Source organism: Armigeres subalbatus, chromosome 1 (assembly GCF_024139115.2).
Source record: "Armigeres subalbatus isolate Guangzhou_Male chromosome 1, GZ_Asu_2, whole genome shotgun sequence".
NCBI lineage: Eukaryota > Metazoa > Arthropoda > Insecta > Diptera > Culicidae > Armigeres > Armigeres subalbatus.
In genome coordinates this window covers 263,056,628-263,074,313 of record NC_085139.1, presented here as the reverse complement: position 1 = coordinate 263,074,313, position 17,686 = coordinate 263,056,628, and the positions used below count along the sequence as shown (strand labels likewise).

At 43.4% G+C, this 17,686-nt stretch overlaps 1 protein-coding gene and 1 long non-coding RNA gene across 2 annotated transcripts; one reads left to right on the top strand and one right to left on the bottom strand.

Annotated features, from left to right (window-relative positions):
- Nucleotides 1-3,875: 3,875 nt before the first annotated feature.
- Nucleotides 3,876-4,735, bottom strand: LOC134213453 (uncharacterized). The gene is made up of 2 exons (XR_009979457.1): nucleotides 4,424-4,735; nucleotides 3,876-3,993 (listed from the first exon to the last, which is right to left on the bottom strand). It is a non-coding gene; the product is annotated as an uncharacterized LOC134213453 (long non-coding RNA).
- Nucleotides 4,736-7,838: 3,103 nt separating this feature from the next.
- Nucleotides 7,839-13,082, top strand: LOC134207191 (transcription initiation factor TFIID subunit 3-like). Its single transcript, XM_062682917.1, has 3 exons — nucleotides 7,839-8,234; nucleotides 8,303-11,637; nucleotides 11,720-13,082. Exons 2-3 carry the CDS (start codon nucleotides 8,303-8,305, stop codon nucleotides 12,846-12,848), a joined length of 4,464 nt encoding a protein of 1,487 aa, XP_062538901.1. The 5' UTR covers nucleotides 7,839-8,234; the 3' UTR covers nucleotides 12,849-13,082.
- The last annotated feature ends 4,604 nt before the right edge of the window (nucleotides 13,083-17,686 follow it).

Below are 17,686 nucleotides of genomic sequence, written 5' to 3'. Positions count from 1 at the left end.
CTGAATGCAGAACCGAGAACTCAGCAAACTGTTGAAGTCGTTTACCGGGTTGACTATCGAGAGCTCAGCTGTTGAGAATTTGGTAATTCGAGCCCGGTAAACTAAATTAAATGTGTATAGATAGTGGAATATATAGATGAGCGAAGATAAATCCTCTGTCTCCAGACGAACTGTCAAACGTGTCTCCAAACGAGCATGACGTCACGATTTCAATGGAAACGTTAAGGGCTGTGACGTCAAACGTCAAACGGCTAAAAATCGACTCAGCCTTGCTTTCGCTCATCTATAGATTCTACTATCTATCCAGCTTTCCACGCTCGGTAATGGCGGCTTATTGATATGTAAAAATCAAACGGTCACTGTACTTTTTGACACTAGCTGGAGGAAAACTCACTGGCGAAAAGGCCTTTTTTCCCTTCCCCTCACCCAGGAACGCCAGTGACCCAAGTAACCACCAAGCATTAATTAAAGCATCTAATCAGGCATCTAATCAATCAAAAATCAGCATATTAAATGCTAATGGCATTAGATCAGTTTTACCAATGTAAAGATGCATTTATTTATCAACTGTTAGGCAACGATACACTACTTCAGTATTACGAACGGAATGCAACGATACGTTACCTATGCTTTATTTCAACATGTCGAAGTAATTACGCATTATTTCGGTCGTAAAAGGGCCTTTTTCCACTTTAAGTCAACTTTAATTACTGTATTATTTGCAAACATATATAGCTTCATGGTTACTTGGGGAGCTTTCCTCCAGCTAGTGTCAAACAGTACAGTGACCGATTGATTTTTATGCACCGACAAGCCGCCATTACCAAGCGTGGAAAGCTGGATAGTCTATCCCACTCATTGCAGGATTATTTTCGATTTAATCTTTTGAAAGATAAATTTGATTTACACGGATAAAATGAAAAAAGCTTATAGGCGAATTTGAGTAAAACTCATCGATCATTTCGACATCTGGTGGTCGTCACAAGAACCACGAGAAAAGTGTCGTTGGCCAAAAAATCATTACCCATTAATACCCATACCCAGTACCCATTAATGGGTATTTTCGTACCCATTTCGAAGAAAAGCGGCATAACTCATTTAATGGGTAAACGCGATTTACTCATTAATGAGTACACTACCAAAACTTCAAATAATGGGTACTTTTCACACCTGGCTTTCATTGTTAAAATGAGTAAATAAGCCCCATTTTTATTTTCGATAAATTGAGGTTATGTAATGCGGATTTCATGTTCTTTCAAGAAGGGTTGTTTGGAATAGAAAATTCTAAATATTGAATTTTAACCAATGAGTTTATTATATTTATTGTAACGCAACGTTTAAACATTGTTGTGGGATTTAAGCTAATTGAACATATATAGCTTTTGCGCTGCCTTGGGAGATTGATTTGATTTTTCCTGTCCGCATACGGCCAGCTTATCCTTGTAAAATGAACACCCGGGAAATACTTGAAATCCTTTGTGTACCGAGAGATGCAAACTTGGGAGCAAGCCGCTTGGGAATTGTAGGAATGTTGAATTGTCTAAAAAAATGCTCTGTGTTACAAAGGAAAAAGTGATGAACAAATGAAGAAAAACTTACTATTTGGCTCAGCTCGCGAGGTCTTCCGTTATCTTGCTGATCACTATTATTATCTTCCGAAGCATCTCACATTGGAAATACGAATAGCGGATCTCTAATAAAATATTACTTTTGGGCTTACTTGTTAATTTTCAAGCACACACTTCGATTGAAGAAAAAATATGGCGGTGGTGAACAATTAACAACATGGGCCGAATTTACCCATTATTTTGTGTGAGAAGAGCTATTTCATAATGGGATAAAAATATACATTTTATGTCATCAGAAAAATGCCCATTTTTTGACATTCCAGAACCTTTTGAAAAAATGGGTACTCGATACCCGTTTAATGGGTACTTCCAAATGTCCGTGTGCATTGGTAGCATACGGAGGTAGTACGGTTTTTGCGTTTTCTGGTTAATCCAGTCATTTATGAAAGCTGAAATAGTCGCAAATAGGAAGAAAATTTTGTTTTCTTTAGGATGAGCTTCCATCCGGTGGGTGCTTGCATATGATTTTTCCGATTAAACAGCACATCTCTTGCAGTACCTCCATCGCACAATCTTGGTTATGAATACCCGGATTTTTAATTCGCGAGTTATTTGGGTGGGATTTGTTTTCAACAGCTGCTTAAAGACTGTAAGAAGCCATTGCCAGTGGAAAACATGAGACAATTTACCAAAAAGTTAAGTAAATTTGATGGAGAAAATTTGATTTTGAATGTATAATCGCTTCTGACGACTTTTCTCCCAAACTCTCGCAGCGCACTTTATCACTGGATCCTTCTCGAATTCGCCTATTAGCTTTCTGTTTATTCCTTCTAAAGCATTATCAAATTATAATTGTCACAAGGATTATAAATAAATGTAGCTTAACATGCTTTTCAAGCATTGCAACGATTTTCCGAAAAATAAAGTTTTAAATGCTTAACAAGCTGGCTCGACTACTCTTGAGACTTGAGAAAAACATTCATTTTACTTTTATCGCTCAGCAAGGTAGGTAGAATCGCAGACATATTTCATATTTTTTCAGGTTGTTCCAGCTTCCAGTTTTTGCTCGACTAGTCCGGCTTTGCGCAGTCAGCAGTCGGGACTTCCGAACCGAACTTTCTTCCGAAGTTTTATCTGTCAACCAACTAACGCATCAATTGTTTAGCGCATCTTTAGGCGAATCCAGCGCACTACTTCCGAAGTTGGGTAATTTTCCTGTATCTGGAGAAAAATCCAACTTCGGTATAAAAAGCGTTCTACACGCTAACCTGGATCTACCCAAAATTATGTCAAAGTGACCCAGATTCGGCCAAACCGTGATTACTCTAATATGGGTAAGGGTACCTTGACTCACATCTGGGTAACCGTATACAAGCGAAAAAATCTGGGTAACCGGAACCCAGCTCTTTTCGGTGCAGAAAATTATTATTGTGTAAACAATCCCGGATAAAAAATATGATTAGAATATTATAAATTTTACTGTTACATCACCATGTAAAACATAGAAATTACCATTGAATGTAATGGAATTTTAACAACTAAATCACATCAGAGACAATTGTTTTCCACGATTAAATGAATGGTAAATGGGACTTTTACAATAAAAAAGGGGGGTTGTTATGTATCTTTACAATAAAAAAATCGAAAAATTTCCATACAAAATTCAGAGCAAAACAATTGATTTAACGGTTCTTCAATGGGATGATTTCGAAGGCCAAAACAATAGAAAACAATGTGTTTCAAATGTTTTTTCTCAAATTTTTTTATTGTTTTACAGTAGAAATACAATGGGATTTTAAATAAATTTCACTTCAATCTCGACTTCAATATTACAATCAAAATACAATTCAATTTAATGATGTACAATTTATTTTATCAATTATTATTTAGTTTTAAATTTTATTTGTAATCAGTAAATTTCAATTTTGTTTCATTTTTAATATATTTTTAAGATAATTCTTCTTCAGTTTTAATTAAATTCAATTCAGCTTTAATTTAATTTCAATTTGATTTTAAATTAATTTCAATTTAAAATTTAATGCAATTTTATTTTTGTTTCAAAATGATTTTAGTTCAATTTATGTTCGAATTAAAATTAAAATTATTAGTGGTATTGTTAAGTGCGTTAACTGCTATTCAGACCGGGATTCATAAACGTAGATTTCAATCGCCAATTATGCAACCGGCTATACTCACTGAAGCCGCTGTAACTAATGCTGCTCGCATTTTTTTTTCTGTGTAAGACGTAAATTATAAGATCATGTCAGGTTTCTTACAAAAAGTATAAGCCGAGAAGAAAAACAAAAGTTACCTGTTTAATTTTTTATTGTATCCCGTTGGTGATATAGCTCGATGATAGTCGCCGAACGATATTGAATCATCAGTGATGGTGGCATGCAGCAGTGTTTTATCATTAATTCAATTTCTGAAAAGGAACAAGGATACATGTTAATAAAAAATCTGCGAACTGCTTCGGCGGTGTAAATGAAGCCCACGTAACATTTTAAGTTTTATAACGCTCTTGAAGACCATAATTTACTCTTCAAGAGTGTAATAAAACCAGCCTAAAACCGAAATGTTACTAGGGAGGGACCCCTTCCTGAAGGTCTTTCACGTAAAAACCAATAATGTTATTAAGATTACACTAGGCACGTACGTTCCAAAACTGATACTTTTCATTAACTTATGAATATTATTGCTTTTTGGTATGGGATCATTCATCAGATGGCATAATGTTGTTGCTTATAAGGTTTTAATTTATAAGTTTTTTTCTTTACGTGTTGAAAGATTTATCCCACATCAAAATGATCCGGTATCATGATGATAACACTATAGATACCTTGATAGATACTCACCACGGTACAGCGGGAAATGATCGGCCGTTGCTTGCTCGCAGAATCAGTATTGTCAACGTAGCATCAACTTAGAATTCGGAAGTCGGGACTTCCGAACCGAACTTTCTTCCGAAATTTTATCTGTCAAACTAATTGATGTGCTGTTTAGCGCATCTTTAGGCGAATCCAGCGCACTACTTCCGAAGTTGGGAGAAAATCTGTATCTGGATCTGGATCTGTATCTGGAGAAAAATCCAACTTCGATATAAAAAGCGTACTAACTTTGTACCGGATAGACGATTATAAAAGGAACACTTCGTTTACTTCGTCTTCTCACTAATCACAAACAGAATTGTACACTCATATGCGAATATGTACGTTATGTGGAAGATATTGATTTGGAAAATGTATTGGAGGTAACCACTTTCCCTTCGATGGGACTCGAACCCATGACCCTACAGTAGGGTCATGGGTTCGAGTCCCATCGAAGGGAAAGTGGTTACCTCCAATACATTTTCCAAATCAATATCTTCCACATAACGTACATATTCGCATATGAGTTTTCATAACATTGTAAATTAACGTCCAAGTCGGGTGGTTTAATCCCCGAAAATAGGCAATTACCTTTGATTGAACCGAAAATTGTACACGCTCATCAAAATCCAGTCATTCTCCAAGTAAAATTAAAAGTGAAAGATCTTGTTCCTTCGAATTTTTAAATTTAAATTGATCAGAACATGAATATTTCAAGACCTGCAATTAAAACATATATTTGAAAATCAGTAGAACGTTTTTTCATGTAATAATGAAAGTTATTGTTATTTTATTGTTTTCAATTGTTATTCCATCAACATAATGAATCAATGAAATATTCTAAAATTATATTTTTATTTTCTTTAAAACGGATTATCTGATCACCGAGATGGAATACTTTTATAATTTGTTTAATTTTTGGATGAGCAATATAAAACATAAGCGAACAACTAAAATATTATAGAATGTATCGGTCACATTTAAATGTATTGTACTTTTAAAGTAAGTACAATAAAGGATTTTTACAACCGTGAAAAATCTACAATAAAAGTACAATAGATTGTATTATTTACCATACAACCAATTGAATTCCAATGGATCATACCATACAAGGAACTGTAAATTTTTATCCGGGATATTAAATAAAACAAATTCCCCAACACTTGTAATTTGTCGGCTGTGCCGAAAATGTTCTGCCCTCGGTTCTGCCATGATAAATTCAACACTTCTTATCTGTTTCTTGCTGCATTCTGCAAAAAATCGTAGCATTTGATCTGGCATGCGAGATTTCGGGTTCGTCTGACTCATATCCATTTTGTTGACATACCCAAATTTTGACAACTGCTAATATCAGAAAAATCCGGGTACAAACTGAGGTACAAACGACCCAGCGACTGAGTTGTTTCAGGTTAGCGTGTAATTTTATTCCGGATATACACGGGTAGATCAAACAACCCAAATTTTGAGTTGTTTTCGATTTGGCATAACTTTCATTCCATCGTTTGATGTTTAAAACAGAGAAAGAAAACCACCCAACGATAGCAGTTCGATGGGGGAAGCCAACGCTACACGCTTAGTTCACTCTACCTATTTATGGGTACTTGATTCACCCATATTTGAGTATACCATAATTATGGGTGAAATATACCAATAATATCAGTAAAGTTAACTTATAATGTTGGTGAAGCATGCTTTACCCATATATGGGTAAATGAGTTTACCCATATTTGGATGAAAAATAAAACATTTTCGTTCAGCTCAGTCGAGAACATGACAGACTATAAAGTGTGCTCCTCGGTCGTGTTCACAATTCATTCCTTGATCTGGAATGCTTGCATTTAAAGACGTTTTTATCATTTACTGGTGAATATTCAACTGAGTAAGTAAAGACAATGGCTAGAAGCATTTTATTTTTACTTTACGCGTACATTTTCTTCCGTAATTTCAGATTTTACTTCCGGCCGGACATCAACTACAGGGAAACTGCAGTCGGCAGTAATTGAAGCTACATTGCAAGTAAATTCGTCCTACATCTCGAACAGGAAATTCGGTAGAAGGTGAATTTATAGCCTGGCAGTCGAAGCGAGGGATGCTATTTCTAATTCAAACATTTTATCTGCACGGTGGGCATGTTGCCACGTCTGTACTACCGGTCAACAAAAATCAGCTGTCGATCGGCCGTGAAATAAGATGCAACATGGGTGAGCGATTTGTTATACATAATTTGAATAAATAGAAATGATTTTTGTCACATTATTTTATAAACATTAGTTTTCATTTGATAATTAAGAAATCGAAATATACAAAATGCAATTCTGAATTCCTATTGGAAAGGCCCCATGGTAAAAGCTTTAAAAAGTACCTAAATTTGGGTAATATTTACCTGGGTGGTGCGAATAGAATCGATTTGGTTGTCAAACTGAAGCCAAACTTTTCTATTGTGCCGGAGCCAAACATTGAAGATTGTGGTTATGTTCGTTTCAGATCCAATATTGAGAAGTATTGTTATTATTTGTGAAAAAAATAAAAATAAATTTAGATTGAGTTTTGTATTCTTTGTAACAAATATTTTCACATTATATTTCGAGTTGAATATTAATAGGAATGCAATTAAATAGCACTCGTTACGAAATTTTCCGAAATTCAACAGCTGATTGGAGCAGGAATGTATGTAAACCATCGTTAAGTCATGTAGAGTCTTGCGCATTTGTGCGCCTTCATGCAGCATGGAAAGAGAAATTCGAAGAGCGGGAAATGTTTGACAGCCAAGAAACTGCAAAATAATTTTGCTTATGGGATTAATTTCAAAATATCCCTCCACTTGCTTGAGAGCAGAAAAGCGGCTCTATCCGCAGCACCCAGATATTTACCTATAAACCGCTCCAATACTGAAACACCCAAATATGGGTAAACGGTGATTCACCCATATCTAGGTATGTGCACTTTTTGGGGATTTTAGGTACTCTTTACCCATATTTGGGTGAACTGAAGTAAGCGTGTAGGTTAAAGGAGTTGAACTCAAATTTAGGTTGTTTCAACCTATTTGAACTTAACATTAGGTGGAAACAACTTAATATTGAGGTACTTTTTCACACGGGATCAAACGAAAACTACTCAAATCCGAGTTCGGCCATCCAACTCAAATTTGGCTTCCCCCACCAACGGTCCAAATTAAGTGAATTGAACTGAATTTTGAGTTGTTTGAACTTTATTTTGAGTAGATGAGTTTAACCGTGTAGACAATATTATAAAAGTTCTTTATTTTTTCTGTGTATGCATATTCCTACCCCATAGATATTTGAACCGAATAAATGGAGGAAAGCATAACGTCAAAAACCGACAACAAAACTGCCAACGAGCAGAAATCAACACAAAAGAAACGTCACCGAGTAGAAAGCGCAACAAAAGGGAAAACGACGAATCATCGACGCGCATCTTTTGCTCACGGTTTTGCGATTACGTACAGTCGTGGAAGTTTCCGTGAATTTGGTCCGTATTTCGTGCTCGAATACGTCGGAAAGTAGTGTCCACCGGTGGTGTGGGATACGGGTCGGCGAACGGAAGTGAATTTTGCCGTGAAATCGTGCGCGATGGCGCCGAAAAAATGAAGTGAAAATTTTGCCTATCTGGCTTCTTCCATCATCGTCTGTTGGAAGTTGGTGCGGAAGTTAGGAGGGTGGTCCTGGTAAAAAAAGGGAATATAGTGGAAGTTCGTTCTGTGCGTGCGATTTTGTGCGGTGGGAGGGTTGGTTGTGGGAGGGCGCAAGTACCGCTAGATTTTTCAGCGGGTTTCATCAAGGTAAACAACAACAAAGTAAAAGTAACGATAAAATAAATAAATTTGTCCGATGATATTTTTCGTTTAAGATGTCGGAGCGTTACACGCACCAGTTGCTGAAGGTGGTGGTGGCTCAGATATGTCAGACGATCGGATGGCACTCGATCCAGTCGACACCGATGGAGTTGATGATCGACATTTTGGATCAATATTTGCGGGATGTGACTCGGACGACGCATCGCTACACGGAGCTGTACAATCGAACGGATCCGAATTTGGATGACGTAGCGCTGGCATACCGAGAAATGGGGATGAGCTTGACCGAACTGCAGGAGTATCTGCAGTATGTGGATCCGATCGAGCGGCCATTCGAGGTGCCGAAGTATCCGCTGCCGAAGGAGAGTCATTTGAATTTCATGAAACCGGGTAGTAAGGAAACGCTGACGAGGCCAGTGCACATTCCGGAGCACATGCCTCCGATGCTAGTGGATTCGGAGGAGGAGCAGGAGGAAGAGGAAAGGCGACGTCAGATGCAGCTGCATTTGATGGCAGAGGCGGATGAGGAGGTGGTAGAAGAGGTGAAGCCGGACATCGGCGAAGTTGTGGAGAAGATGGAAGAGGTGGGCGCCGAAGAAGTGGCAATCATGGATGCTAGTCAAAGTGAGGAAGTTGTGACGTTTAAGAGACCGTTGGATGGTCCGGTAGCAGATGCTGGACTAGATGTGAAGAAGTCAAAGTCTCTTTCGGATGAAAGGCGACCGACCAGGGAGATTAGTAGCGTTATTATGACCACGTCGGGTTTTATATCACCGGCCCGGGAGGGCAGGCTACCGGATTCGAAACCACCGGTAATTCCGGAAGAAAAGCCGAAGCCCCCTCCACCGCCACCACCGGCGCCGGTGTCTACTGTTCTACCGGTGGCAAAAATTGACGAGAAGTTTGGGAAAAAAGCGAAGAAAAAACCAGTTGAAAAGGAGAAGAAGGAAAAGAAAGAGAAGAAAGTGGACAAAAAGAAGGAAAGCATTGATAAGGAGAAGGATTCTAAGAGTAGACCAGCAACTCCGACAATTCATCCGATGGCAGAGCAGATTGACATTCCATCTTTGTCTACACCGACCTCGACCATTGCAGAAGATATCAAACCACTTTTTGTTCCGGATGAGTTGATGTCAACTCCAAAACCTCCCACACCAGTTCCGGATATCAAACCATCACTACCGGTACCGCCGGAGCTGCAAAAGTCTCCTATTCCGCCACCAGTTGTCCCGATCACTCCTATGACCAAGCCGAAAAAGGAGAAAGCGCCAAGAAAGAAGAAGCAACAGGAACCAAAATTGAAAACGCCCCTTCCTCGAATGATACCAAACCAAGGATTGGATGTCGGTGCTTTATTCCCCCCTTTGAGTCAAACAATGCCTCCCCATCCTATTCATTCACCTTTAGTAAATCAGATTACACCACCCAAACCTCCAAAGCCCAAACGTACAAAGTTAACCAAAAAGCAAATCGAACGCCAGTACATGGAACAGCTTCAGCAATTCCAAGGAGGTCCCCTGAATGCTCAGAACATTCTAGAAATGCTTACTCCCCCGGGCAAGAAGCCTCTCCCTGGGTTGTTTCAATCGCCCCTTTTCCCTCCCCCTCAAAAGCAAACACCACTGCACCAGCAACCCAAATTCCCGGACAACGTCGCCCAATCACAGTTAGATCTTCTGCAGAAACTTCATCCGAGTTTGGAAATTACTCCAGCCCCTGGCCCACCTTTGTCAGGTCCTCTAATGCATGCCTCGCCAGAGAAACACAAACTGAATATTTTCAAAAAGGTTGCCAAGAAGGAACCTCCTCCGACACCAACCACCCAGGGTCCAATCATCGTCATCGATGACGACAAAAGTCCTCCCCATCAACCGCAGTTCCCAATGACGCCGATGGGCAAAAAACGAGCGCCCAAAATGCCCAGTTCAGGATTTTCCTTTCAAGACGCCCTTTCATCGCCGGATATGGGTTTTGGCATGAACATGAGTGACCACTCCGGCGGTATGGGCCCGTCCGGTTCGTTCCGGGAGTTCTCTCCACCCAAAACACCATCCAACCTACCGAAAACGCCCGATATCAAAATGCCATCTAGCTCAAGTTCATCCGCCTCGTGGATGAGTGATTCCGGAAAACTTTCCGCCGGACCTAGTCCTATGTTTGGCGATTTCCCCAATTTTGGCCTTCCCCCTATAAAGGAAGAAAAGAAAAAGAAACCAAGGCAGCCAAAGCAACCGAAGGAAACAGCCGCTGCAAAGAAAGCCAAAAACGCAGGTTTGCTTGAAGAATTAAAACTCCTTCAACAAATACATCAGCAGTACCCTCCAGCTCCGCCCGGTCCTCCCACGATTGACAAGAAACCTCTTCAGGATGCCATTTCCAATTACAGCAAGATGCTCAACAACGCTATGCAACCAGGATTCCTTGCTTCTCAAATGCGCAATCCTGGAATGTTCGGAATGTTCCCACTACCGTCTGGTCCGGGACTCATTCCGGATAACCCTCTTTTCAACCCATTCAACCCGGGACAATCTTTCCTTCCGCCGGCACCATTCGGGATGCCATTGCCACCTCGTTTCGACATAAACAAATTGCTTCAAAACCCACGCCCTACCAAGGCGTCTCCTATGGAAAACTTTGATAATTTGGATCCAGAAACTAAACTGGCTCACACGCCGCTCGATCTGCAGAAAAGCACTTGCAACGTGGCCCCCTTGGTACCACCCTCTCTACAAATCGATCCCGCTACTCCACCAACCGGCGGTAATTTCCGTAAAAAGCCCACAATGTCCCCGGTCGTCAAAGAGCATCTTCCCCAAGAGCAATCGCTGAACCTCTCTATCAAACCCAACGTCATGCATCAAAATCACACCATCCCTTCGTCGGTAGTCTCTCAGCCTCCGATAGCTCACCAACAGCCCAAATTTTCCCAAGCTCCCACTTATCCAAAGGACCTGCCCATCCCGGCCACAATCGCCACAACCGCTACCACGATCGCTCCATCCCATCATCCTCCTGCGCCGTCCCCAGCGCCAGTCGTCCCGCAAAATATTCCCACGCTGGCAGCGGCATCGCCCACGGTGCCTCCAATCACCCCGGGCGAAACCATCGTCATCGAAACCGACTCGGACACCAACAGCCAATCGACGGTCACGATGGCCGCAATGGGTATATCGCCACCGCAATCGTCCGGCGCAGCATCCAGCCGGGCACCGGTGCCCGGCGATGGCTCCGCGCCTATCTTGGCCTCCAAAGATAAATCCGAAAAGCGAAAGAACAAAGAACACAAGAAGGATCGGAAAGTCAAGGAAGGAAAGGAGGGCAAAATTAAGAAGAAGAAGGACAAAAAGGATAAGAACAAAAGCAAGGATCGCGACCGGGAGCGACCAAAGTGAGTAGTCCAAAATTAGTTTTCGGCAAAGGATACTTTAGAGCTGTATTTAATAACATCTAATACTTATTTTTGTTCTCAGGTCATCCCACTCAATGAACCAAGACCTTTCGGATGGTCCCATGGAAACGTCGTTTTCTGCAATTGGCGGTGCCCCTCCTATGGACGATCCCATGCAGTTGGAACAGATACGTCGGAAGGAGAAAAAGGAAAAGAAGAAAGAGAAACTCAAAAAGGAGAAACGAAAAGAGAAGGAACGAGCCGCTGCAGCCGCCTTGGAATCCTCTTTCCCGGACCAACGCACAACGTTCCCCCTCTCCGGCTCCAACGTAGGCGACCTCACCACGCCGGGTGGCCCATCGACATCGTACATGGGATCCTCGGAACACCGAAATAGCCCCGACGTCACATCCGCCGCCTCCGTACCGAAGTTGATGCTCAAACTCGGTTCCACCAACACTCCATCGCCGCGATCCAACACCCCAGACAACCACCCACCACCTCCCGCGGAACCCATTACCAAATCAGCTGAGATCAAACGAGAAGCATCGCCCGAGCTGGCCCGGATATCCGCCCTAGTTACAAGGCCCCCCAAACTCAAAACCCCCGGCAGCAAAGGCAAAAGCAAAGAATCCGACGAGCCAAGCAAAGCTCCCAAGCTCTCCGCCGACCATTCGAGCAAAGCCGCCGGAAAATTGGATTTCTCCGCCACGGATCAACCGGCGAAGCCGAGACCGCGCGGCATCCAAGCTCTCCCGGATTCAATCGATCTGTTTTCGGTCACCCCAACCCCGCCAACGCTACCGAAACCGGCTCCCGCGGTTGGTTCCGCTCCCTCCTCCTCCTCGTCGTCGTCGGATCACCCCAAGAAACCATCGAAGGAACCGAAATCGTCCAAATCGGCGTCGGCGTCCGCGAGCTTGGGGGTGACCATCCCCGCCCCGCTGAACACCCCCATCAATGTGCAGGACGCCGACGGCAATGTGGTGTGGATATGTCCGGCGTGTGGCCGCGTCGACGACGGAACCCCCATGATCGGTTGCGACGGGTGCGACGCGTGGTACCATTGGGTGTGCGTCGGAATTCAGGTTCCACCGGATTCCAACGAGGACTGGTACTGCCGGGTGTGCATAGGCAAGAAGCAGGAATCGCACGGTGATGAAAAGCAGAAAAAACGAAAGAAGAAGGACAAAAAGAATCCCAAGGATTAAAGGAGGAGGAATGTGTTCAGAATTGTTGTTAAACTGGGTGTTGTGAAAAGCACGCGCCCTGAGGGTTGTGCGATTGTGCAGTGTTGTCATTCAGTTTCTTAACTTTGATAAACCATTGTAGGTACGACATTTTTTAGCACGTATAATTAAATGGTAATCTAATATTAAATACTGTAAAAGAATTCGTTTGTAACATTATGAATCTTTAAATAGATGATCAATTCTGTAATTAAACAGATGAAGGCTTAATTATTTTTTAAACAAATTCTAGAGTGGGCGTCCCAAGAAACCATCGGGGGAATTAAAATCGCCATCTGATTATGATCTTTAGTTTAATAAGTACCATCACTCCCTTGAGTCTGCCTCTGCTGCGAGGTCACTGGATTTCAATCCAGTATTTACCTATTTAGAAATTTCATATTCGCATTTTCGTAATGTGTGTTTCGTAATTTGTTGCATCGTTGGTGGAGCATTCTAGATGAAGTTGTAAAGCTACTAGGCATGGCTTAGAAAAGGTAGACATCGGTTTCAGCTTTTGCGTGATCCATGCTGATGTCAGAGTAGGTAATTTAGGCTTTGGTCTGATTCGCGATTTGAAATCAATGTACATGGATACCTGATTGGCTACACATCATTTTTTAGTTTCCCTCCGAGTATTGTACGCAGCCCTTTTCGCTCGAAAGCCCCGAAAGCTCTCCGGTCGGCCTCTTTTAACGTCCATGCTTCATGTCCGTAAGGGCCACTGGTAGAATCAGAGTTTTGTATAGAGCAAATTTCGTTTCCGTCTGCATGTTGCGGGACCTAAGCTGGTTACGTAATCAGTAAAAGGCCCTATTCGCAGCAGCAATACGTCTTTTCACTTCACGGTAAACGTCATTGTAACATGTCACAAGCGTTTCAAGGTAAACAAATTCTTCAACAACTTCAAACACATCCCCACCACTAGGTCTTACTTTATCTCTACCTGCCACCATGTAGTTTGTCTTAGTTGATGGTTAAGCCTATCCTCGCCGTCTCCCTCTTCAGTAGTGGGACAAAAGCCTCTACTACTGCTCTGCGATCGATACCAATAAGGTTGATGTCGTCCGCAAAACCCAGAAGTATATGCGACCGTGTGATGATAGTGCCGTTTTCTGCACATCATAGCGCCTTTGATTACAATGTTGAACAATAAACTCGAAAGTGCATCAGCATGCTTCAATCCGTTTAAGGTCACGAACGAGGTTAACACTTCGTCTGCAATCCGAATACACCCAGGTTTTTTTTTTTACACGGTTTGGTTTTGGTCGTTTAAGACCTTCAGGGTCAATGAAGCAATGAGTTAACCCCACCAAAAAAATCACAAAAAATCAAAGAAAATTCAGGGGGTATTTGAAAAGCTGTAAAAGTTCAGGTTAACCGAAAAATTAATGAATTCCAACCGCGTAAAAAAACCTGGGTGTACTTGATTTCAAGCCATCCAGCGTTGCACTTATCAGGCTACTCAGTTTCGCCGGAAAACCATGTTCGGACATTATCTCCCACAGCTCATTTCTCTTCACTGAATCGTATGTTGCTTTGAAATCAATGAACAGATGGTGAGTCTGCAAGTAGTACTCCCGGAGTTTATCAAGGATCATCCGCAAACATCTGATCCGTCTGTGATCGGCCCTCACGAAAACCTGCCTGGTATTCGTCGACGAAGGACTCCTCAAGTGGTCTCAGTCAGTGGTGGATTGATTGATGCAGCTGCTTACTTCCGTTTTTGAGAAGCTCGACCGGGATCTCGTCCTTCCCAGCAGCTTTACTGTTTTCAGCTCGTTTAGAGCCTTTTTAACCTCGTCCAGCGTTGGTGATTCCACAACTTGACCGTCGCCGATTATGTCCATCCTGCTCCTTAATACACCTTCATTTTCACCGTTCAACAAATCTTCAAAGTGCTCCTTCCACCTGGCTGCCACCATAGTTTTGTCTGTCAGCAAATTCCCCTTTCGGCACTGGCGCAGTCTTATGTCACGCGCCATTGACAGTTGCGTAAAACCTCCGCATATCATTTCTATCCATGTTCTTCAGCTATCACATTCCATGCGCTTCAGCTATCACACTCTCTTCGTGTTGCCTTTTTTTTCTACGGTGGATTCGTTTCTCTTCTGCCCTTGCTACACTGTACCGCTCTTCGTTGGACCGGGTCGTACCCGGACCAACAAAGCATTCGACTCCTAGCAACATTTTTCTCATCCATCACTTGCTGGCACTTCTCATCAAACCAACCATTTCGTTGGCGTTGCTGTGCAGTGCCCAACACTTCCCGCGCTGTTGTAGTCACAGCTTCACAGTGGATATGCTCCCACAATCTGTTAACGTCGCCAGAACCGGTGGCATCTCCTATCCGCTCATCCGGCATCTGGTGGTACTGTTCAGCAACTCCTTCAACTGACAAGCGTTGGATATTGAAACGCATCGTTCTGTTGTTTCGTGAATTCGTGACGCTGGAGAGTCGCGCCCGAATTTTTGCAACTACAAGGTAGTCATCCGGGCTGCGAAATGGTGAGTTGACATCCGGGAAGGAGCGCCTAACATAGCTCTGGTCCTCATAAGTTCCAATACTCACGCTTCCACCGGTCTTCCGATGACAATTGACCGCCAGCTAAGGGTTGCGTACTTAGCTGGTAGTGCAGCCTGGGCACTGTTGTCCTTCTGACATCAGCTAGAGTGAGTCCTGTGGGGTCTGCCTAGGATGTGGTGGGGTTCGACAGTGGGCTCTGTTTAACTTCTATAAAAAGCTGCATGTGTCCCCAAGCAGGCCCTATCAAAGCGACTGTGTGCCGCTCAAAGCGCACTAGCCTAGTCCTGGTATTGGGTGGGACTTTAAACAAATTGATCCGACTGACCGAGCGTCTGTTCACCAAGGAGGTGCGGCTCCAACAGCGTCTGTTCTGGCATCCAGCGGCTGAGTATGAAATGCTATTCCCCGGAAGCTATACCTAAGATGGCAGCCCCATCCCGGTGGTTAGGGAACCTTGGGCCAACAACCTACTGTTCCCGAAACATCAATTTGTTCGAGAATCCGATCATGAAAGAATACGGACTGATTTTACGGCGACGACTCTTAGCGCGAAACAAGGGAACCCCCTTTTCTCAGGCCAACAGGTTATGGGCCCAGGAACGATTCCCGTTCTCCATCTTAGTGATCTTAGTGAGATGTTATGGCCGTCCACGTTATCGCAGTGGGATCATGGATCGGCCGCATAAGTCGCGAGGCGCAGTGGGATCATGGATCAGCCACGTAAGTCTTGGGTAGCGCCGGACGGAATTCATCAGGAGGTTGGAACGTTCGGTAGGATGCTGGCTGGTCAGCAGAACTCCCGGAGGAGCGTCGGAACATTCAGGAGCTGGTCAACAGAGGGTGCTGTGCAAACGTCGGATAGAGGCCATTTGTATGGGCAACGGATTGGGCCAGGAGAGGAATTGTTCGGCGAGGAGGAGCTCTGGACGGGAGGCTCGGTGTTAGAAGGAGCCAGGAGAGTTGCGAGGCGTGCACACTAAGGAGGAGTGTTGGAATATCAGGTAGTGTGCGACGCTTCGCTGTAGATCGAAGATGGATAAGAAGCGGGCGCCGGTTAGTTGTAGTTGATCTTTGGTATAGATTAAGGAAGTTTGTTATGGATTATTGTATATACCTATTGTTGAATAAAGAGAACTGTAGCTGCTGGCAGAAGTATCAGTCAGTAGCCTGCCGTGGTGTAGAGATGGAACTTTAGTATTTGTTTTGTTCTTCGGCCATCAGAAACAACGGACAAGAATAGGAACATGGAACGTTTTAACCCTAGCCCAGCAGGGTAAATTGGCACAACTTGCCAATGAGGCACGCCGCATGAAGCTTGAGATCCTGGGACTGAGTGAAGGCCGTTGGCCAAACTTTGGAGAACACTGAACGCCGTCGGGACAAGTTCTTCTATACTCTGGTTTACGAGGTGAACACGCTCCCCGGCATCGCGGAGTTGTGAATGTGAAAGTGAAAGGATAATCGTTGCCAGATTTAGAACACGGGTCCGAAACCTTACTATAATCCAATGTTATGCGCCAACCGATGCTGCCGATCTGCAAGACAAAGAGAACTTCTACAGTCAACTCAATGCCGTCGTAGATAGAATTCCGAAAGGTGATATCAAGATCTGTTTGGGCGACTTCAATGCGAAGATCGGATCCGACAACTCGAACCATGAGCGCATTATGGGACGCCATGGTCTCGGAGAAATGAGCGAAACGGAGAGCTGTTCGCAGAATTTTGTGGTAATAACGACATGGTGATCGGGGGATCGCTCTTCCCTCATCGACCGGTTCACAAGGTCACATCTGCATCAACCGAAAATGGAAACGGAGCCTTCTTGATGTACGGAATAAACGTAGTGCCGATTTCGCGTCTGATCATCAGCTCCTTATCGGCGAAATACGCCTGCGCATTGCGCGGATTCGTCGGCAGGAGGAAAGAGTTGGACGACGATTCAACACACGCCGACTGGAAGATGCCACGGTGAAACGGTCCTTCGTTGAAGAACTGGAGACGCGTGCTGCAGATATTCCGGAAGGTGGCAGCGTGGAAGACCAATGGACCGCCATCAAGAATGCCTTCATCGCCACCAGCGAGAACAATCTGGGCGAACAACGCACCCAGAGGAAACAATGGATCACCGATGAGACCTAGAGGAAGATAGAGGAGAGAAGAGAAGCCAAAGCCGCGATAGAGCGATCGAAAACCAGAGGAGCCAAAGTCCTAGCCCGTCAACGATACGTGGCCATTGAGAAGGAAGTAAAACGCTCATGTCGACGGGACAAGCGAGCGTGGGCAGACTCTCTGG

Excerpts from the sequence above, each read along its gene's own strand:
- LOC134207191 (XM_062682917.1), top strand. The coding sequence starts at position 8,303 with ATGTCGGAGCGTTACACGCACCAGTTGCTGAAGGTGGTGGTGGCTCAG. Across the intron at positions 11,638-11,719 it reads CGCGACCGGGAGCGACCAAA|GTCATCCCACTCAATGAACC; the intron begins GTGAGTAGTCCA and ends TTTTGTTCTCAG.